This window comes from Equus przewalskii, chromosome 16 (genome assembly GCF_037783145.1).
Source record: "Equus przewalskii isolate Varuska chromosome 16, EquPr2, whole genome shotgun sequence".
Classification (NCBI taxonomy): Eukaryota; Metazoa; Chordata; class Mammalia; order Perissodactyla; family Equidae; genus Equus; species Equus przewalskii.
Window position 1 is genome coordinate 76,055,710 of NC_091846.1, and position 24,453 is coordinate 76,080,162.

Here is a 24,453-nt window from a genome sequence, read left to right on the forward strand (position 1 = left end):
ACATGAAATATGTAGACGATTGCATTGACTGACACACATCCATCTTAATACCAATGAAAATATTATCATGTAGGGATTATAAAGGAATGACAAACTAAATTGCACTCATTGAAAATAGTATTGAAGTAAACAGAAATTTCTTAAAAACGCACAAACAGTTTTATTCAAGAGCATTAAATCTGAAACGAGTTGCACAACCAATTGAGGACATATTCACAAATGCAACTGCTTTCTTAAAAAAGTGGATCTTTTTTCCAACAGTGACAAAAATCAAGCTCCGGTAAATGCATACACACTCTTTCTTTTGTGAGGAAGATTCACCCTGAGCTGACATCCATTGCCAATCTTCTTCTTTTCTTTTTTTTGCTTGAGGAAGATTAGTCCTGAGCTAACATCTGTGCCAATCTTCCTCTACTTTGTATGTGAGATGCCTCCACAGCATGGCTGATGAGTGGAGCAGGTCCAGGTCCAGGATCCGAACCCAAGAACCCAGGCTGCTGAAGCAGAGCACACAGAAGTTTAACCACTCGGCCACGGGACGGCTCCCACACTCTTCTTTTTAATGTAACTATTAAGAAAGAGAAGTCAGCATTGCCAGACACTGACATTATTTTTTGTATAAGGAATGACCAGAGTTGTCTAATTTTAAACACATATTATTTCACAGTTAATTCCACCATAATTAGCACTTAACCTTCCAAATAAAATTTCACTATAATAGCAACTGACTGCATTTCTATTTCTGCCAGAAAACAGCACGAATTATTTCTGAAATTTAATAATTATTTGTATCCAACTATTTTCCGTATTCTGAGCACGTTAGGAAGCCAGTTGTACCTAGATTTATTTTTCAGCACATCTGCATATATGGAAGAGCTGTTGTCTCCATGCCCGAGTGGTCTAATCCCTACAAAAGATTCCTTTTTCCTCAAAGAAAGGGGTATAGGAGAGATTCCCCAAACTGGCTAATTCGTCATAGTACTGTTAAGCCAGAAGTTTATACGTAAGCTTTTTGAATATTTTGAGGTTGTCAACATAAGAAGCAAATGGTCACAGAGAAGATGTTTGCTTGATGCTGTGGTTCAGTCCCTTTGAATAAACGCATCACTTCATTGCTTTTCCAATATATCACATGTTCCTATCTGCCCAGTCCTGAGCGGATGGGGCAGAAACGTGACATCTCAATGTGTTTATTAAATTCAGTATAGCTGTGTTACAGGAGAAGGTTTGACACTCCAGTTGAGAAAAAGAAGTGGGTAAAAAGCAGCTACATACTGACAGAGAACCCTCTGTGGTCTGGTAGCTTCTCCCCGAATAAACTTGAGTGGTGTGCTATTCCATGAATATGAACATGCTATTTGTTTAACAGAATTTCAGTTAAATTATTGTCAAACCACTTCCTCTGCAGGAAACAGATCTTTGATTTATGGAGTAATAACTTCCTTGTGTTCCTCTAATGAGAAATCCAAGAGCTCGTGAATGCCACTTAGTTTTCTACCTGTCTTCAGAGAAATTTAACTGTGTGACGGCTGTGGAGGACGAATGAAAGGCAATGAGTGGCTGCCCCAGGTCTGGGTCGGGCCAAAGCTGCCCTGCTGCCTTGTGTGGAGGAAGCCCCAGCCCTCTATGCTCAGGGTTGCCCACTGCTTGATCCAGAATGGGTACTTGTTTTAAAGTGCTCTGCATGTAGGATGGGCAGTGGCCCTCTCTTGAGTTGGTTGGGCATGAAGTCTCTGCCCAACAGAGCAACCAAGACAGAGTCAATTCACTAAAACAATGAAATGATTCCCTCTCTCTCCAGAGCCTTTACAGCGGTACACAGAGATGAGCGGCCCATCGGAAGTAGCAGGATGTTGACTTACAGAAAGAAGCAGTGGCTGCAGGTCACAGGTGAAAGAAGAGAGTAATTCGTTTTTAGCACTGAATGTTTATTTCCATGTGTACTTAGATAATATTAATATACACTCAGTCTGAGTGAGTTTCATTTATTTTGAATCAGAAGGGTTTAATACAATCCCCAAACTAATTCTTTTTTTTTTATTGAAATGTTATCGAGTATATGTCACCCTGATTGACCTGGAAAGAAGGGCTGTGACAAAACACTTGTAGCAGGTGATGTCTGACTCAAAACAGTTTGCACACTCACTCACAGAAGATTTCCAACTGAGAGATTAGAGAACAGTTAATTTGGGGGACCAAGGTAATCATTAAAATTTTTTTAAAGTTTTTTTTTAAGTTTTTTAAAAGTCATTTAAAAAGGTCTTGGAACTTGCAGACACAAAGGAAAAAAATAACAATCCAAATAGGTAAAAATGAATAAGTCTGATGACATCATGCTTAGTGAGACAATGAGGAAATGGGCACTCATTGGAGGGTGGCTCGGTGACACCTGGTAGAGGTGGCCACCTGCCTGCTCTCCAGTAACTGTCTGCTGGGGAAACCCTTGCAGATGTTACAACAGGCACGTACAAAGATGTCTATTGTGGCACTGTTTTTAATAATGAAAAATACTTCATGTAATGAATGAATGAAACATCTCACTCATATAAGTAATGGATGAAATATATTTCACACAATGAATGAAAAATGGAAACATCTTAAATGCAGTTTGTTCTACTTTCCCGTATGCCTCTTTACAACTCTCAGGGACAGTTATCATCTCATTTAACAGATGAGGAAACTGAGTCACAGAGAGTTAGAGTACTTTGCCCAAGGTGAGTAAGTGGGGGAGCCAAGATTCACTCCCCGGAGCCCTTACCCTTACTTAGATTATTTCTATAACTTTCTTTTGATGATGGCATAGAAATGTGGGGCAGGTGGAGCTAATGCCCTGCAGTCTTAGCTCGCAGGAGTCGTGCTTAGCTAGAATTTGGCAAGTCCTCAGTAACATTGAAGTGTGAGCTCCTCACACAATATGCAGGTGCTGGGGGCCAAGCAACCAGAAACTGGGAAATTTCCAGGAGCCAGCCATCAAGACAAGGCAGACTGGTGTCCATGCAGCAACACCAAGTCCAACAATAGAGATTTGAAAATTAGTGACTCCGGGTTGAGTCAGGTGTTTCTGCATACTGTTCGAGTGGGGCAGAGTCAACCTACTGTGGACTAGTAGGTAAGCCACTTTAGGGAAGAGCAGTAAGTGGTGGGACTGAGACATTTGGAGCTGGAGATAAGGCCGATCTGCCTTAAAGCAGCGGCAGACTGAGCGGGCACTTGAAGGTCCAGAAGTGGGAACAGCAGAGGTGGGACAGCTCCTCAGGGCGGGGTGTCCTGTGGGTGACGACTGCCCAGCAGTGAGTCTTAGAAGGAAATGACTAGGAAATTTCCTTTGGAAATGCATTCCCTCACAGAGAAGAGGCTCTCCGTATCTAACCTAAATAGGTCTCCAAAATTGAGCCGCATGCTTTTAATTACGTTGCTGAGATAATAACAAAGAGAAGACTCCCCGGCGGACGTCCATGCCTCCTTTGAGGACACTTGATTTTATTTCCTACTTAAAAGGCTGGTAATAAATCACTTTCCAGCTGAGTACAGTTCAACGCTGAAGCACTTAGCTTATCTGACCTTCACGTTCATTATTTTTATTACACCAGCGGGAACTTCACTGTTCTTCTCTTCCCCGCGAAGCCACATGGCCCCAAGCAGACCCAGTTTTCTCCGAGTGCCTAAGGGGGAGCTCTGTAAACGCCGCCTGGCTGGAAAGTGTTCTCAAGAGTGCTAATCCAACCCAAGTTTCCATCACATCAGTAGGTTTAAGGGGGCCGTCTGTGTATGAGTGTTTTGAGATGTCATTAAAATTCTTACAAAAACTGAAAGTGAAATGAGGAAGGCTGATTGAGCAATCGAATAGAAGGGCGAATGCCAGGAAGACCTAGCATACAGTAGGGCAGAGATGCAGCGGGGCAGAGAGAAGAAAATTCAGGAGAACTCTCCTGAGGGCGACAGCCAAGCTGGGCGATGTAGTCAATGTAGGACATCAACAAACACAGATAACAGGAAATGATCCATTCCCTGTGGTCACTTATTCTAAAGGCCCGAACCTTCAAAGTTCAAGGAGTGAAATGGATGACTCCACACAAGGGGAGCAGTCACGCCTTTCTTCTTGCCTTAAGAGAAGAGAAGAAATGAAACTGAAGGAGACTGTCTCCATCCTCCCCCAGAAGGAAAGCCCCTCTGTCCGACTCTCCAAAGATGGAAAGCTGCTGGCCGTGACCCTGCTGCTTGCCCTGCTGTCCTGCTGCCTCACGGTGGTGTCTTTCTGCCGGGTGGCCACCCTGCAAGCGGAGCTGGGGAGCCTCCGGGCGGAACTGCAGGAGCACCAAGCTGAGCAGCTGCAGGGCCCTCGCCAGGCGGGAGCGGCGGCCCGCGGGCCAGCTGTGTGGCGGGCGCCAGCTGCCACCTCCGCGCTGAAAGTGAGTTCGCGCAGCTGAAGCTCAGGCACGAGCCTTCCCGCACTGCTGGCTCCCCCACCTCAGATGTCTTTGCCATAACTTGGGGTTTTTCTTTTCTTAGGGGATCTTTGTACCACCAGCTGTAGGAGAAGGCAACTCCAGTCAAAGAAGCAGGAATAAGCGTGCCGCTCAGGACTCAGAAGAAGCAGGTACGTTTCGGGGCAGAGAAGCATTTAGGACTCAGGGATCCCAGCGTTCCCAGGTGTGGAGGATAGCATCTGGTATGGGAGCGCGGGAGCTGCACGTAACCTAGAGACTCTGGAATTTGCCAGCTCAGCCAGACGTGGCTTTATGGCAAAGCCCGCACCCTGACAGATTTAACAGGCTGCACAGCAGTTTTGTCCTCCAACAAGCAGATTTTGTGGGTGGGAATTTTTGTCTGTGCTATGTGTTAAGCATAGAGGAGGAAAAAAGGGGCAAATATTTTTTTCTCAAATAGATAGCTCACCCCTATGTCAGAAGCATTGTCCGTCACTCCAGATAAAAAGCACGACATGTCAAGTGTAGAACTGGATTTTGTCTACCTGGGTCATAGAAGTCAGCCAGAGACTATCATTTCCTTCTGTGTATGCTGTGAAACCAAGACTGTAGCAGGAGCAGGTGTGTGTTTGTGCTTTATTTTGTTTAAATACAGCTTATTTTATACACACACATGTTAATTTTAAAGCTTTTCTTTAATATGTTCTTTTTGAGGAGATCTGCACAATTATAATCTTCTCGTAGTACTTCTTTAGTGATTTCTGCCTTTCTTCTTGTTCCACTTGTCCCGCAGAATCTTACAGATTCCTGAAACCTCAGATTTGGTGGGGCCTCCCCAAATGCTCAGTTCTAGTCCCCTCATTTCACAGATGAGAAAGAGCATGTGCACTGCATTTACTAATATCACAATTTAACGAATCCTTGGTATCATTTCCCTTTTGCATTGAAAGAACATGTCTGAGCACCTAGAATGTGCCAGGCAGGCGTGTACTAGGATAGGTGTTGTCACACCTGCTGTTTCCTTGACTTCACAATGAGCATGAGGAAAGCAGAACGCGTGTGATCGTTGTATATATCTGTACTTCTGAAGAGAAGCCGTGAGAGCCAGAGCCAGGGGTTCTTCCATTCCACACACGCAGTAGATACTCCGACTGTAAGCTTATTTCTCACTAACTGCTTTATTCATGAAAAAAATTGTTCCTTATTTTATAAAACCATAGATTTTTAACCTATTTTTTACATCCTTATGCCAACTATCGGACACAATTGGGTTCGAACATTTTTAAACTAGGAAACATTCATGTTTTTACTATACTTTAACACATCAATTATTTTCATATTTTGCATTTTATCATCTCTATTTTCTACATAATTGAAAAATACATCATATATACTATAGCATATTTTTGTGTTCACTTATTATTATACAATAAGCATTTTCCCTATTTCTAAGTAATTCTCACACATCTGTATTAATTTTCATATGCTTATTTAACATGATCATTTCCTTTTTTTTTTTTTTTGCTATAGTGGAACGTATCAAAATTTTTGTGCAGCTCTCTTATTTCTCAGGAATGATATGTTCAACATAGATTCCATAGACGCAACGTCTGAGCTGAAGGGGATGAATAGCCTTGTCCCTCTTGCTACCTGTTGCCGTATTGCTTTCAAAATGAGTTCTAAACGTGTGCGGTTAGAAATGGAGTGTACAAGTTCTCCACATTCCTGCAGCATTTTATCTCTTAAAATTTATTTTGGCTGCTTTTGTAGTTGTAAAGCAGTATCTCAAATTAAATTTATTGCTTGTTTACAAATAAGAATTTACTTCTTTCTGCATATTTTGATACTCCTAATTTTATCTTCTGCTAATTTTTATTTATAACTTCCCATATTTGCCTGTCCTAAGTTTTTATAATTTTGAATAAACTCTATATGACATATTAATGTTTATCAGAATTTTGATGTAAATATTTTCACAATATTTTGCTGTTTTTAATACTTGTACAGAGATTTTGCATCTGTGTATTTTGATGTGATAAGCTTTTCCTTTAGACTTTCCCTAATACATCAAAGCTAAAAACCTGTTTGTTCATAATCTCTTAAATAGTCAATTCTATTTTCTGCTTTGACTTTTTTTATAATTGAGTGTTTTAGTTCAGTATTTAACCCATTCATCCTTCTGACGTTTTCTTTGGCAGCTCCTGTCATACCAGCTTCAGCTTCCCCTTTCTTCTTCTATTTTTTCCTTGCAAAATGCTGCTAAGTATCTCAACCAAGCTTCTTAGATGGTTATTTTCCCCTCGTTTGTGTTGGAACTTTGCTGTCCTCAGTTCCTCATAGGTAGTTGAGTCTGTTACGAGCCTTTCTGTAGGATAATGAGCTTCTAGGTCTAGTGTGGTCAGGATGCCCCAATCTTCTGGAACCTTCTTTGCTCGTATTCCCCTCCCTCTAAATATTAGTTTTAATAATAAATCTTAACTTTACTATTCCAAAGAGGATATAGGCTTATTACAGCATGTTTAAGAAGAAAAGAATTGAGCAAGAAATCAATAACTTTCTAAGTCCCACTTCCCCAAAATATCCTCTATTAATATTTTTAAATTCCCTTCCATGTGCATATTTTTACATATTTGTATTTTTGCGGCATCCAAAAATTGAATAGTAATAAAACATTTTCCCCGAATAACTTTCAATATTTAGAGAGTTTGGAGAATAACAAAAACATCTAACCAAGTGAATCAAAATTTACCCAGTGTCCACAACCTAGACATCATCACTGTTGTCATTATCATGGTTTGCCTCAGATTTTTATAAAGATTTAATATAATATACAGTTAGGAACTGCATGATGACATTTCAGTCAGTGACAGACTGCAAATATGACGGTGACCCCATAAGATTAGTAGCATATAGCCAAGGTGTATAGTAGGCTATACCATCTAGGTTTGTGTAAGTAGATTCTATGATGTTTACACAATGAGTAAATTGCTCAAGGACCCATTTCTCAGAACATATCCCCGCCATTAAGCAACACATGACTGTATATATAGTATATATGTATGTAGGTATATAGTATATAGATATATAACATATATATATAACATAGTACATACATATCTCTACATCTCTCTCCATGTGTGCTCATAGCATTCATAGATCCAAGAGGAAGGTTTGAAGACAAGATCCTATTCGTTGTCAATGAAATTGGCTGGAATGTTGTTTTAGACACTATCCTTTCGTGCAGGGAAAAGGTATTTTGTTTAGCACTGCTACAAAATTAGTGGACATATATACCAGGTTGTTTGGAACTCTAGGATTTTTTTCTCTGTTCGGTAGCGTCATTTTTTGGAACTGAGAAAGTTTTATGCAGTTTGAATCTATGCAGGTTTCTTTGTTTTTCTTTCCATTCTAGTTGGTCTCGTTTATTTTAAGTAAGACTCAAAAACCTTAGGTCGCCCCTTTTACTTTCAACGTGTTCATTTATGTTCTTATTTATTAATTTTCTATATACATTTTATAACCATTAACATGTTTGTTGGAATTTTATAAAAACTGTAACTCTGAAGAAGAAAATGAATTTTCCCGCTGTTTAGTTTGTATATTCAAGAATGTTTAATATCTCTCTATTAAATATCAAATTTTAAATTTCCCAATAAGACATAATTTTCCTTATATGAGTTTACTATTCTTTCATAATTAGTTTAAAAATATAAGGTTTCACTATTACTTTGTAATTAATTTAAAAATGTTTTGTTGCCTTTTTGGAGTCTAAGCATTTTCAAGTAGCCTGTTAAACTGTTAAAAATGTACCAAGCTTTCAATAAATAATATAGCATTTGATCCCATGCTTGCTTTTAAACCACATGAACACACTTAGTGGATGTGTACTTAACAGACTTGTATTATTTTAGATTTTTTGTAGAATACTCTCCTTTCTACATATGCTCTTCAACGTCAGTGTACCATCATTTTATAACTAGGTCAAAAAAGTTCATAGCTAAATATTGCTAAATAACACACAAGAATGTTACCCAAATTATTTTCCTATAAACCCAGCCCAAATTTCCTCAGGCACTTTAATTTTATTGTGTGTTAATTTTATTGTGTTTATCAATGTGTAGCTAAATTCTAGTGTGTTGGTCTCGAAAGCCTGACTTCTGCAGCCCACAGCAAGCCTAGAGTTGCATCAGTATTTGGTACTTACTACGTATCACCTAAGAAGTTTGTTGTCTTTTCGTCTGTGTACGTTCTGTCTGTACAACCAAATGGTAGAGACGTCTGTGGTCTGGGTCCTATTTCTTCCACATGACACCCGCACACAGTAGGTATTCTTTGAATATTTGTTGATCAATTTGGGGCTCAATAAGAAGTAAAGTAGAATGATTTGGAAATGATTTGGCATCATTTGGAGGGGGATTTTTCCGTATTTCTTCATTTGTCAGGTTTTTATCAGAAGACATCTTGTGAAATTTTTTAACTTGACATTTAAAACAACCGGTTAACCAAAGAATGAGCCTGATTGTGAGGCTAGAGTCTGGGGGAAGAGTTTGGGAACCCTTGCCTCAAACTCTCTTAGTGCACCTGGTAAAGGCACAATTTGGGCTCACTGAAAAGTCATAGAGAAAATGCCATATTCATTGACTTCTTTAACTATACTTTCATAGATTTCCGGTTTTACTTAATTTTTAAAATTTTAATTGTATTATTTACATAATGAAAAGGGGACATATCTTGAGGGTTCAGTTTGGTGAATAGTCACAAACTGAACAGCAGTGGATGAAGAGACGGACATCACCATCCACCCACACACTCCCCTGGTACTTCCTCCTGCCCTCCCAAGGGTAGATGCTGCTTTTACCTAATTTTAAAATATGGTACTTTGGCTCCAGTTTTGTTTTTCTTAATTATGTTGTGTTTCAAATGAATGTCTTATTAAGTTTCATGAGTTTCATAATATAATTTCTGATTATAGTGTAACAAACAGAAATGTGGGGAAATCCAGGATCAAAGGATTGCCAAATCATTCATGTTAGACAAAAATTCACTTTCAAGCCCATAAGTGCATTTGGAGATATTCTCAATTAAAAAAACAACTAAAATGAGATGGCTCTGAAAATATTATGTATTAAAATGTTTTTACAAATGGAATCATGATGACCCATGATTTGGACCTTCAACTAACTATAATTCTATTCATTTTAAGAACCTAAAGATAAGCATCTTTAGAGTCTATCGAGAGAGTGAAGACTTTCAAATCAGTCCCTACTGAACTAAGACAGTTCTTAATAAAATCTGGTGAACTTTTTCTTCTGTGTTATGTAGTAGGGAATTTAGAGGTTATTAGAAATCCATGTGTTTCAGATTATAGAAAGCCAAAAAATAGTTTTTTATTGATAATGTTTATTACACTTGTCTCAATTGTAGTAGTGAACTAGTGGTGAAAACATGAACAATTCAAGATATATGAAAATAAGAGCAGAAAACACCACATTGTATTAAACATTCTTTTCCGTCAGGGTTTTGAATATAGTGTGCCTAAACTAACACCATTGTAACTTAGGTATTTATCTAGGGTAAACATTTTTAATTGTTAAAAGTAAAAATATCAGTAGTATTTTTGAGTCTTTTTTATTGAAATTCATAGTCATTCTCCTTTGCAAGAAAAGTTGGGATGTCTGAGGGGTCTGAAACATTGTCTTCGTTTCATTGAGATTTCTGGCTCAGCTGTAACATATAAGGCTGTAAAATGAGTGTTGAAAGCATGCAGTGTAGAAGTCAACCATCCAATTTATAGCAAAATTAGGCTAACTGGAGCTTCTTACCCAGTCAGGGCGTGTTTCTTCCTAGAACAGAAACAGCTGGCAGTTGTCATGGTGATCTTTGACCAGAATCTTCCTTGAGTGTTATTTTTCTTTTCCCCTGCTTCAGTAATGAGAGATTCTTTTATCGGTGTTGCAAGAGCTGGATTCAGTTCAATTTCCAAAAAAGTATTTTAAATGAACATAGTGACCTGACATCCAAATCTTTGAGCACTGTTCTTGTCAAGTTTGAAGTTTTGGGAAATTTAAGAGCCAGGAAACAAGTCAATCACTGCAGCCAAAAGTGATATAATGTGTCTTCCACAGATTCCACAAACCTGCTATGTTCCAAGCACTGCTGTAGGTGTTGGGTCTTGATGAAAAAACAAAACAGATAAAAATTTCCTGCCCATCTGAGACTACATTACAGTGACTTGGGAAGACACAGAAAATAATCTCAAAACAAATTAATGAGTAAATTACAATACTAGAAGAGGGTAAATATATTGAAAAGGTGAAAAATTTAGGGCAGATTTAAGAGAGTCAGCAGTGTGAAGGATGAGGAAGGGGGAAGAGGATGTATTTCTGTTTTAAACAGAGAGTCTTTCTATCTTCTCCTTGAATGCTCAATAATTCTTTATTCTTTCTACTTAAAGGAACATATGTTGCAGGGGGCCTGCCCCATGGCCTAGTGGTTGAGTTCAGTGTGCTCCACTTCAGTGGCCCAGATATGATTCCCAGGTGCAGACCTACACTGCTCATGGGCGGCCATGCTGTGGTGGAAACCCACATACAAAATAGAGAAAAATTGGCACAGATGTTAGCTCAGGGCAAATCTTCCTCAAGCAAAAAGAGGAAGATGGTGACAGATGTTAGCTCAGGACAAATCTTCCTTAGCAAAAAGAAAATATGTATATGTTATATATATTTTATATATGTGTGTATATATATATATATATATATATATATATATTGCAGGCATGGCTAGGTATTTTAAAAATAAATTCACAATATTGAGGGATGTGTTCTCATTAACAGTTCTGTAGGCATGGACAATATTCATTTTAATGTTTAGATATGCTTTTTATAGGTCAAGCCCTACTTAAAAGAGCTACATTGGGCAGCTGTACTTTTGTTGTGGTGGGATTTTCTTTTAAATGGTGTTCTCATTTCTGAAGAATTAGAGAAGAAACAGATTTTTCTCAAAATAGAGGAAGCACCCAATGTGCAAAGCTCTGAGGTTGCCACTCCAGAGTATACAGAAAAAGGGAGGCATAAATGAAGTTATTTGGTATGTTCCATCTGCAAGATCTAAGTTAGGCCCTGTGGATCCATGATATCATTTACTCTCTCCATAACCCTTTTAGGTTGGCATATTATCCTCACTTTAGATGAGAGAATAGAATCCCAGACATAGTCAATTCCTCCTCTCAACAAGCTATATATTTATTTTGAGAAATTAAACAAAATTAATGTAAATATTAAGATGATAAAATAATAAGAAAAGTAGCAAACTCTTTAGCCTTTTACAAAGCAGATGTAAATTATGACTTCAGCTGATTCTCACAACAATGCTGTGAAATAGATAATATTTTCATTATATAGATAAGAAGAAATATTTCAAAATTAAGTGTCAATCTCATTATTAAACACTAATCTTCCTTAGCAAAAAGAAAATATGTATATGTTATATATATTTTATATATGTATATATATATATATATATATATATATTGCAGGCATGGCTAGGTATTTTAAAAATAAATTCACAGTATTGAGGGATGTGTTCTCATTGACAGTTCTGTAGGCATGGGCAATATTCATTTTAATGTTTAGATATGCTTTTTATAGGTCAAGCCCTACTTAAAAGAGCTACATTGGGCAGCTGTACTTTTGTTGTGGTGGGATTTTCTTTTAAATGGTGTTCTCATTTCTGAAGAATTAGAGAAGAAACAGATTTTTCTCAAAATAGAGGAAGCACCCAATGTGCAAAGCTCTGAGGTTGCCACTCCAGAGTATACAGAAAAAGGGAGGCATAAATGAAGTTATTTGGTATGTTCCATCTGCAAGATCTAAGTTTGAGAACTAAAGTTTGAATTCACTATCCATTGACTATAAGTTCTGAGTTTTTTCAACCATGCAAGTTGTAGATTCCTAGTGTTCAAGTAAAACACCACACCTGAGAAAAATTATTGGGTCCTGGAGAGGTCCAGATTGTTATTAATATCTTTACCAATGAGAAGGACATCTAAGTATAATAATCACAGTATGTTAGCTGTGGAGATCACAGACTGAAATATTGTCTAGACCATGGTAGAGAAGAGCTGAGTTGAGTTTTGAAGGTTGAACAGAATTGAGTAAGAGAAGAGTGTATCCCAGGTTATGGGAAATAGGAAACATGCAAGAAGAGGCCTTCTTGTGGTAGGAGGAAGAGGCAAAACACGTGCCAACACCTTACATTATCCCTTTGCTCTTCTAAACTTTCGGATTTTTGCAAGTGTTGATTGATTGAAGTGTTTTTACAAGTTCAGGCTTTCCTCTCCTCCTCGTATGGCTAGACCGAGGTAGACAGGGGGAACTGGAAATAACTGCTCTGATAGCTCCTGACACTTGTTGTGAAGTCACACTGCAGCTCATCCTTTATCTTTTCTGTCTGCTACTCTAGAGATTCTGGGAAATAGTAAGAAATTTTAGAGAAATGATACACAACCACTTACCTTTAAAAATAACGTGCTACAGTTCTATGTATGAAAATTCAAAACCTTATTGTTGAGGATTATTTGTTATGTAAAATGTTTTCCATATAACCATGGACCCAAAAATTTATTATTAGAGGGTCCAGATATCATGTAAAAATTTTTTTAATGGAACCTAGTTTCCCTAAGCATTAATTGAACTTTATTTAACATATGTTATAAAGTTGGATGTAAGGATGGAGTTGTTAAGAATTACTTGGAAAAGTTGGATGTTGTTATGAGGACTGTTTTTTTCAATTGTTCCATAGATATTCTTTTTTAGTCAGCTGTAAAACAGACACTTTGCAAATTTGTGAATGATGGTCCTTAATATCAAATTACTCACAGTCCAGGGAGAAAGACAGTTATAGAAACAATTAGTATGTATAGTTGAATGAATGTCAATAGATATATGTACAAAGTGTAGCGGAATCAAATATTTAGCTAGAAGGATCAGGGAAAGAGTTGATATTTGATCTGAGCCCTGAAGGATGAATGGGGTTTCACCAGATGGAAAGGTGAGCAATATTTAGCCAGATGGAACGGCAGATACACAGTCATGGAAGCTTGAAGATGACCTCCTGTTCTGAGAAGATGTGTTCAAGTACAACTGGGGGTGGGAGAGTAGAGCTCATGAGGCTGTGAAGGTAGCCTTCGTTCTTGTGTGCAAGAGAAACCCTTTGAAGGAATTTTAAATGTTAAAAGGACGAGATAAAATTGGGGTATAGGAAGATAATCCTGGAGGAAATGCAAGTGCTGGACTAGGATTTGTAGAAAAGAGAAGAGGCATAACTTGGAAAGCTAATGTAATTGTCCAGAACGGTTAGAGTAAAGATCTGAACTTAGGCTACCATGCTACTCATGTTATCATTTTTTATCATTGTCCTGCTCTTCCCGTCAGCCATACTTACTGAGTCTCTCCAACATCCGCCTTTGTATATTCACACGACTGTTAATTTTGCCTGGAATGTTTTTGTCCCCTTCTTCCTTCTGACTTTAGTTCAAGTGTCATCATTCAGAAAAGGGTTCCTGATTGGAGCCAGTGTCTGGGCCCTGTCTCTCTCTCACACTTGCAACCTTAATTCTGTTTTTTGTGATATTGATTCATAGCTCTTCCTCCCACTAGATTGTAAGCTCCATGGGGGTAGGGATTGTGTCTCCTTTTTCTGCTATCCCCAGAACAACATATGACATAAGTTTAGTGCTCAGTAAAATTGTTGAATGAGATGAATGACAGATTAAATCTAAATTGAATAAAAGTTAAAGATTCAAAGCATTAGAACTTGATTATCAGTTGGATTTCAAGATTGAGGAGGAAGGAGTCAGGCATGTTTATAAAGTTTCCAGCTTGGGGACCTCAAATGATAGTTGTGTATCCACTAAGAGAGAAAATAGAGCGGTAAGAGGTGAGTGTGTGGGAGGAAGATGAAGACAGATCTGGTGCGTGTAGAGTTTGGGGGTCCCCATGGGATCTAGATAGAAATGTCCAAGGGGAAGCTGAAGATGGAATAGCCGATTGTACAATTCATTGGTAGCTTTCTCCAGACATTCAGATGTATTTCTATTTTTGGTTTTACCTTCCTTGACTTCAGGCATGTTTACATGCTGTGTCATGAAGCTAATGTTCTTCACTGGTAAGTTACTGATATCCACTGCCTTCTGGTATACATCGTTAACAAGGAGAAATATTTTAAAATAATGCAAAGAAGTCATGGCAAAAGAAAACACATATCCTGTGCAAATGATGACTCAACTATAAAATTGTTCATTTTAAATTAACATATTTGATCAATTGTAAAATGAAACGTTAGATGAAGATGGTGGTTTTTTGTTTTTTGGGTTTGTTTTACTCAGTGCTTATGAAGCTATGTAAAGGGCCACCATTTTACATCTCCTGCATTATTTTAAACAAAGAAAATAATTACATTATGTGTTGGACGTGACAATGTCCAATTAATGCCTAAGACTCTTTCTTTACACATACACACATACAAATACAAAATCTTCAATTCAAATGTTTTTCTTTACTCTTATCAGCAATAGTTATTTATATTTTATTTTATCAACTCCTATTCAAGCCCTTCAAATAACCAGCACTGCTTTCTCACTTTCTCAAGGCCATTATAGTGCTACCATCTTTCTGAATTCCCCCCAGTGGAAAACTTTTTATTATTAGTTTTTAATTCTCCTTCAAACACATATACTCATTAGTCACAAACTTTAAAATTTTTCTTCTCTATTTATCTTGGATGCTCCATTTATATAATTGCATTTGAGACCAAATCGTCTTCGTACTATGTTTATGACCAGTCAACAGCTGAACCTTTGCTTTCATTCTCCCTTGGTGACAACTCATTCTATCGGCAGACACATCTATGATCTTTCTCAGGCACAACATATATCAGGCAGACCCCTCTCAAGATTAAGAATTCCTAATTTATTCTATTTTCTGGTAGGTCAAAGACATAGTTCTCAGTCTAGCTTGCTATAAATTCTTTTAAAACTCTCTTGACTCCTACTGGTTTTGTAAGAAACCACCCAAGGCAAACTGCTTATCACTGATCAAATAAAACTTTATGATCTAGTTTTCAACCCCTAAGTTCTTGTATTTCCATTTCAGTAGAAATGTTTATCCCCAAATCATGCTTGCTTCCATCTCTTCATAAATCTATGTCCAACATTAAGTCAATATTTAGATCTTTAAGAGATTTCTCCTAATTAAACTTTTCAGCCACTGATTATTTATTCAAAAATAGTTCAAGAAAACTCAAACTCCTACATTTGTCATGACCTCAACATCCTGAATGATAAGGTATGTGAAGTGGAAGAGAGGCATCACCTTCAGAGTCCTCATTCTTTAAAAACATGTGGTGCAATAAGTACAATGACAGAAGAAAGAAGAGAGAAAGGAAAATGCAGGAAGGACATCTCATCCAGACTAAAGAGCTTGCAAGAAGCTTCTTGGATGAGATGAGTGAGAAAAACTGAAGAATTAGCAGGTATATGTCATATGGATAAGACAAATGTGATGGGAAAAACGGTGTGCTATGTTTCCCTTGGGAGCCATGCATAATCTGCAATAATTGCATTTTTATGGTAGTTTTTGTGAGATTTAGCTTTGTTGAAATAATGTATTGTAAGCCAGATTCCAATCTGAAAGGGTTTAGTTCCAGTACAGAAAATAATACAATAGATATAAGCAATCATGTAAACTTTCAAATCTCTTTTCCTGATTAAATGGTATTTGAATACTACATGTAAAACAGTGTCTTTCAAACTCAAAGTGTTTTCCATGTGGAAAATATTTGAATTCTGTTCTAATTGTGAAGTTGGTTGGATTTTATTATATCAAATATTGAGCAAGAGCAAATTATTTTTGTTCTAAAAGCTTTTAAGAATTGTCTTTTGTAAACTATTTGTCATCAGTATAATATTTTATTTTTTGAAATATTTCCCACAAAGTTTAATATTTTGAGTCAATTTTATTATGCTGTAAAAACATATTTAACAAGATTATCTGTGTTTCACATGTCATTTTGATATAGAATATATATATTTAGAAATATGTATCCCTCTGTCAGATGCAGAAAGGTTTTGATGTATGCTATTGACTCACTTACTTAAAAAGATAAACTATTCTCAAAGTCTTGTATAATTCCCTTCAGTTGTCTTAGAGGGAAAGATGTGTGAAAGAATTTTGAAAACTGAACACAATCAATTAATATTGCAATTATTATCACTATTGTGTTTCGTACATTAGACTGTGCATTTTCCAAGCCCTTGGGGTTGGATATCTATGCTTTTGGGAGATATTAAAAATCAATATTGTGCAATTTTGGCCCACTTTTTGCGAGCAATAATCTGTAGTCCAAGATCCTATCTATTCTGAATTGCAAAGAGAGTTCTAAAAGACGGAACTGGAGATAAGTGGATAATAGATATCAAATTTCCTAAAAAGGAACAGTTGAAACGTGAAGAGGTAAATAACACTGATAAGGTTGGTGGACCTGTGCAGTATCTGATGGGGCCAGGATGGAAAGTCCTGTCCTTATTCCCAACAAAACTCCTTGAGAAGCCCAGTGGCTTTCTCTAGAATAAGGAAAATTAATGAGTAGCACTATCTCCAGTGAGTATAATACAAATACTCTTAATGAACTGTCATTTTAATATCCCATTTTATTTTCTGACGAGTGTTTCTTGAAATAAACTTTTCTCTCCAAACATTTTCTCTTTTTTTAAAGATTGGCCCTGAGCTAACATCAGTTGCCAATCTTCTTTTTTTTTCCTTCTCCCCAAAGCCCCCCAGTACCTAGTTGTATATTCTAGTTGTAGGTCCTTCTGATGGTGGCATGTGGGACGACGCCACCTCTGGGTAGCCTGGTGAGCAGTGCCACGTCCGCGACCAGGCTCCAAACCGGCGAAACCCTGGGCCTCCGAAGTGGATAATGTGAACTTAACCACTCGGCCGTGGGGCCGGCCCCCCTGTATTTTTTTTCTAAAAGTTAGATTCCTGCTACCACATGATGGAATAGACCACTGTTTTTCAACATGTCGGTTGTGGCCATGTTTTAGTTGGGCTGCGGAGATGAAAACGCAGGCACTTTCATATCAGCTCAGTGGCGTCCAGGCACCACTTGGACAAACCTCCTTCTGTCTAAGTAGAATATGTGAGTCTTCCAGGTTTAAATGCATTTGGGGGAACAGTCAGGGAAAGTGTTAATTGAAGTAGGAAGTTCTGATTCTGGTATTTCTTTGGTCTCTTTATCAGCTTCATTTGGTCTTCAAGCTCTCACAGTGTCCTTTTATTATTCGGTACTATTAAGACAATAATGCCAGCACTGCTGTTAATAATAACCACCAAGATCGATTTCGCACTTAGTGTGTAGCAGGTATAGTACCAAATGTTTCGTACGCATTATCTCATTTAATCTTTGCAGTATACATGTACACGTATGACAAAGGAAAGATGGAAAATTTGGAAATATGACTTTGACTTTTAGCATCATCCTCTTCTTTTTCTGTGTAGAGGAAAGATTAGAGCTTTATATGCTCTGAAAGACCCTCACATCCCTCACAGAATTAATCATGGTGCCATATGAGTAGCAATTTCTTAAGAAGTATTTGTTGCAAAAATAGGAACGCATTTAAAATGGCTACGCTAGACGTTGGACCCTTCAGACTTTAGCTGGTTTGGATGTTTTGTTACTCTTTTCTTTCAAGCTGTCCTTATTCACAACTCTCCTGCTGTTCAGATGCTTTTTGCATATTTTCTGCGGCAGAGGCTCTGCATACTAACCACACTGATGAGTCACGTTTTCCCCGTGGTACAGATGCGGCTACCATTGTTTACAGATCAATAAAAGAGTCACAAAGTAGACCAAAATGTTCTGCTCCTATGGAAATGATCAGATTAACATAAATATGTGTTGGAAAAGTTTCATGGTTATAAAGGAATCGTAATTATTAACATTACATTTCCACTTTTAAATACCAAGGGAAATTTTTAACAGGTTTTCTCATGTGATCGCTCCCTTTAAGGGTCTGCTTTTTAGGCCTGTGAATTTGCACGGCTTCAGAATATCATGTAATTATTACATCTCTTATTCCATGTTTTAAATATTAGAAATTTTTCAATTAATCAGCTGAAGCAGGAATTCTCTGCTGTGTCAAGCTCTTAAAATGTATACATTGAAAAGCATGTTTTTAAAGTATTACTTCAACTTGAATAAAATACTTGCTGGGTAATAAAAAACCTGAACTAGGAGCTGGCCCTGTGGCTGAGTGGTTAAGTTCTCGTGCTCCGCTTTGGCGACCCAGAGTTTCGCTGGTTCGGATCCTGGGCGCGGACACCGCTTGTCAGGCCATGTTGAGGCAGCGTCCCACTGGGCTCACCTAGGGTTACATTTCCTATCTTTCAGATATGTACTTCTTTTCTTTCTTTTCTTGAAAATGGTGCACTTATTTTGCTTATTACTTGAAGGCATTCTGCTTTTTTTAACAGGATAGTTCTTTATTCCCTTGAATATTTTATGGGAATATTCTGCCTGTAACATGTGATGTGAATTGCTACTTCCCAGAAGCTTCACTGACTATGCAGTCTCAGGGAAATCTTCATTTTATTTTGAGAAGACATTGTATCTCTCTTTTTCTTTTCGTCCAAAATATTTTACCAAAATCCCTGATTTTGGCTCCAGAGTGAAATGGGCGTGGTTAAATTTTGGCCCTGTCACTTTCCGCCTCTGGGGATTGAACAAGTTGTTTACACTTTCAAAGACTTAGTTCCCAGTAAGTAATTTTTAGGATTTTTGTGAGATTGCCTTGATTTATATCTGCTCAATAAATGTTAGCAATTATTTTTATTTTCAGTTATGTTAGTAGAAATATATTTTCATTACTAATGAGTCACTATTTAGTGTTTGATTTTTTAAAACACAAAATTATTTGAGAATAATCTAATAGTTTAACTGGCTCATGTATTCAATAGACTTGAGAAATAAATGACAATGACTAAACTTGCTTTCTTTGCTGGCATAACGTTTTAAAGCAAGTTAGGTTGAACTACAAAGATGATATACCTACATATCTCAACAGCATATAGAGTTTGTCTGAAACATGAATTTCAAGTACATGTTCTATTTCCAGTGCAAGTTATGTTAAAAATCTGTGGGCAAATTTCCTAAAGTAGTTTTAAGAACAATATGTAGGCTAGGTAGAAAGTATAATTGATTCCACGTCACTGGAAGGATGGGTTTGTGGCTTTGTGTTCTCAGTCATCTTAGTTCCCTTACTATTTCTACTCAAGTAACTAAAATGATATATTTTTGCTTTTCAGTCACCCAAGACTGCTTGCAACTGATTGCAGACAGTGACACACCTACTATACGAAAAGGTAATAAAGTAGTCCCACTAATTTTTCCACTTAGAATTCAGTCCAGTCCAATTGCTTGTCAGTTTTGAATCCAAAGACTGTATTCAAACTTCGTCTCAAATCCAACTCGCTGCCTCAAAACTTCTTATAATCAGATGTAAGATAATAAACAAATTTATTCAAATGATTGGGGAATAAATATTTAGGTTAATGTAATAATCTAACCAACAGAATTACCTTAAAGACATTAATACTTAGAAATTTTAAATAATTAACAGACAAAATCAACACTAAACCAGATTTAGTATTTTAGTTTTTAGAAATCATTTTAACTTCCAAAATGACTCAAGATCATCTTCACAATATTAATTCTCCTATTATATTAGTTTGTAGAAATCACAAAAGGGTGAAGATAAAACTGAACATAACCATAAACATTTTATATTAATTAATTTTTTAATAAACATATATGTACCAATAAATAAATGTAACATTTTTATGATAAATCTCCAGTGTGAAATTATTGCTTTATATTTTGCATATTGCTTAAGTTTGGGCAGTGGGGCATAGCAGGGAATAAAATATTTATGGTTCCTCACTTTCGTGGAGTTCACCTTCTGATGAGGGGGAAAGAAATGAACAAACAAGTAAAATCTAGAATGATAAAATTAAGTGCTGTGGATAAAATAAAGCAGGCAGGGGGCAAGGGGATGTTTGGGCTGTGAACCACAAAATGGAGTTCAGAAGCATCTGGAGGTTAAGCTGGGGGCAGGAATGGGGAAACGAGAAGGAGTCCAGATAATAAATTTGGATTGGTGTTTTTAATGATTCCTGGGAATGCTATCTTGCATCTGTCTTTTCCTATGTGACTTTAATTATCCTAATTGTAACGCAAATACTGAACTGTTTGAAATTTTATTAGTATTTATTGTTCTGCATTTTCCAAAGTCATATGGTTGCAACTTTTCATAGACAGAAAACAGTTTTCTAAGAGTTAAAAGAAAGCCAGAAGAAGACTCGAAGGACTAAAGATAAAATTGTAAAAATGTAACTTGGAAAAAGTTTGTTTTACACATTTGGCCAAAACCAAAATGCTGTAAATCACATAAAAAGATGCAGCTGCTACTCCATTGGGAGTGTGAATTGCACAGAGCATTATGATCTTCCAGGCATGGTGGCTGCTCTCTATGGATCCAGAGGTGCTTATGTGAGTGATTTGCCCTTTGAACCCACAGGTTGTCCTAAGCCTGGAACAGTATGTAAATGCTAGTGTGCATGGACTTTTGGCAGTACCACCTTACTGCATCTCATAGGTTTTGGTATGTTGTGTTTCCGTTTTCATTTGTCTCGGGATATATTTTTGATTTATCTTTTGACTTCATTTTTTACCCATTGGTTGTTCAGAAGTGTGTTGTTTAATTTCCATATATTTGTGAATTTTCCAATTTCTCTTCTGTTATTGATTTCTGGTTTCATACCATTGTGGTTGGAAAAGATACTTGATATGATTTCAGTCTTCTTAAATTGTTTAAGACTTACTCTGTGCCCTAACATTTCATCTATCCTGGAGAATTTTCTTTGTGCACTTAAGAATGTATATTCTGCTATTGTAGGATGGAATATTCTGTGTATATCTGTTAAGTCCATTTGGTCTGTAGTGTTCAAGTTTTCTATTTCCTCACTGATTTTCTTTTGGGTGATTTATCCACTGTTGAAAGTAAGGTATTGAATTCTCCTACTGTTACTGTATTGCTATCTATTTCTCCCTTTACATCTGTTCATATTTGTTTTATACATTTAGGGGCTCCAATGTTGAGTGCATATGCATTTATATTTTTTGTATCCTCTTGATGAATTGATTCATTTATTATCATATAATTACCTTCTTTGTCTCTTGTGGCAGTTTTTGACTTGAAGTCTATTTTGTCTGATAGAAGAATAGCCACTCTTCTTTTTGTTTGCCATCTGCATGGCATATGGTTTTCCAACCCTTTTTGGTCAGCCTATATGTGTCTTTGAAGCTAAAGTGAGTCTCTTGTAGGCATATGGATGAATTTTGTTTTTTTTAATCCATTCAGCCATTCTATGCCTTTTGATTGGGGAATTTAATCCATTTACATTTAAAGTAATTATTAATAATGAGGACTTATTGTTTCCCTTTTGTTAATTGTTTTCTGGTTGATTTGTGGTTCCTTTGTTCCTTTCTTCCCCTCTTGGTGCTTGACGTCTTCGTTTGTGGCTTGATTATTTTTTGCAGTGATGCACTTTGATTCCTTTCTCTTTATATTTTGTGTATCTGCTACAGCTTTTTTATTTTGTTTGCCGTGAGACTTACATAAAACAACTTAGTTATAGTAGTCTATTTTAAGCTTATAACAACTTAACTTTGATCTCATACAAAAACTACAGTTTTACTTCTCCTTCCCCCACATTTTGTTATGATGTGACAATTTACATCTTTTTATGTTTCATATCTGTTAATAAATTGTTGTAGTTATAATTCTTTTAATACTTTTGTTTTATAACTTTTATACTAGAGCTGAAAGTGATTTACAACTCATTACAGTCGGTTCTTTCAGATTGTTTACTGGAGATTCGTTTTCTTCCTTTGATTGTGTTGTTTTCTTCCTTCTTCATGTTCCCTGTAAATTTGCTTTGTTTGTGCATTTGAAAAGGTGGCTACCTCTCCTGGTCCTCATAGACTGATTTTACTGGGAGATGCTTTCACTGGCTAGCAGTGCTTGGTGTTAGCCACTTGAAGGCCAGGGGCAAGGCCCTCTTTGCTTCCTTCTTTCCCTTCTGGAGGAAAAGCATCAGTTCCCTGCTTTTCCTCAGTTATGCAAAAAAAAAAAAAAAAAAAAAAAAAGATGCTGGCTATATGGAGGTGCTCTTCCCTTTTCTTTGTTTTTAACTATATCATGGGACCAAGCTCCTTTGGTTGTTCAGCACTCAGAATGAGACAAGACAGAAACCAGCTCCACAGAAGGCACTCTGAGAGGCCCATGAGGCCAGGCACACACTCCAATCTCAGCATACCCTCATGGGAGAATCATGGATTGAGGCAATTTTTTGATGCTGAACTAAGCCTATTTCAGAGGGGGACTGATGTAAGTAAATTGAAATTGCTCTTCTTAGCCATATACATGTGACTTCTCGGTTTGTGCTCCTCTGGGGTACTTCTACTTAGCTGGATTCTGAATTTGTCTTCAAGGTATTTTGGTGCCACTATTATTGTTAATGTTTCTGTGAAGGGATGATGTGTAAGGCTTCCTACTTTTCCATCTTGCTGACAACCCCGTATTCAGAACATTGAATATGTCATCCCACTTCCTTTTGCCTACGTGGTTTCAAATGGTAAATCAGCTGTTAATATTATTTAGCATTCCTTGTACTTGAGGAATTGCTTCTCTCTTGCTGCTCTCAATGTTCTCTCTTTGTCTTTGTCTTTCAACTGCCTAATTATAATGTGTCTTGGTATGGATCTCTTTGAGTTTATACTTCTTTGAATTTTTTCAGCTTCTTGGATGTGTAAATTCATTCCTTTGTCAAAGTTGGGAAGAGTTTTGCCATTATTTCTTCAAATATTCTTTCTGTCCCTTTCTCTTCTCCTTCTGGGACTTGGATAGTGCGTATATTGTTACTGCACAAAGGTCACAATCTGCTTGCCATGAGACAAGATCCAATTGTCAAGAGGCAAGATGGTGGCAGAGAAAGGGCATTTTATTACAGCTTGCTTGCAAGGGGGAAGATGGCTGACTAATGTCCAAAACGACCATCTTAAAGGAGGCACAGAATCTTGAAGCAATTATATAGGCCAGTGGCTTATAAGGGAGGAGGTTGGGAATGTTGACCTTCTGGTGTTACAGACTGGGAGTCACCACATCAGATCTTTTAGTTTTCATTGATGATGGCTGTCAGGAGGTCATCACATTCTCTTTTCTACAATATGGCTTCCCTTATGTCAAACTTGTGTTGAGCCAGTGTCAATATTAGTCTGATTGATGGTGTCCTACAGGTCCCTTATGCTCCATTCACTTCCTTTCATTCCTTTTTCTTTCTGGTCCCCAGACTGGATAATTTCAATTGTCCTATCTTCAAGTTTGCTGGTTCTGTCTTCTGCCTGCTCAATATTCTGTGTAACTTCTCCAGTGAATTTTTTATTTCAGTTCTTACTTTTCAGCTCCACAAATTCTATTTGGTTTCTTTTTTTTTCCTTTTATTAAAAAATAATTTTTATCTCTTTACTGATAGTGTCTATTTGTTCATGCATAATTCTTCTTGTTTTCTTAAGTGCTTTGTCCATGGTTTCCTTTAACCCTTTAAGCATATTTAAAAGACATAAAATCTTTGTCTAGTAAGTCCAAGTCTGGGCTTCTTCAGGAATGGTTTCTGCCAACTTCTATTTTTTTTTCTTGTGAATTGCCTGTAGTTTTCTGTTTGTTTGAGTGCTTTGTATTTTTCTTTGAAAATTGGGCAATTTTAATATTACAATATGATAACTCTGGAAATCGTATTTTCTCTGAACCCTGGGGTTTGCTGTTGATCATTGATGTGGGCTGAAGTTGTCCATTTGTTTATTGAATTTTCCAAAATACTTTTGCACTGTATTCCTTGTTCTATGTGGT

General features: G+C 37.1%; 1 protein-coding gene across 1 annotated transcript in view; it reads left to right on the forward strand.

Annotated features, from left to right (window-relative positions):
* Positions 1–24,453, forward strand: part of TNFSF13B (TNF superfamily member 13b) — a 79,189-nt gene that overhangs the window by 42,181 nt on the left and 12,555 nt on the right. Inside the window, exons 2-5 of the mRNA XM_070579267.1 lie at positions 1,802–1,890; positions 4,030–4,409; positions 4,510–4,597; positions 19,793–19,849. Of these exons, the coding sequence (XP_070435368.1) occupies positions 1,851–1,890; positions 4,030–4,409; positions 4,510–4,597; positions 19,793–19,849 (565 nt within the window). The 5' untranslated portion in view covers positions 1,802–1,850. The remainder of the gene's footprint in view (positions 1–1,801; positions 1,891–4,029; positions 4,410–4,509; positions 4,598–19,792; positions 19,850–24,453) is intronic.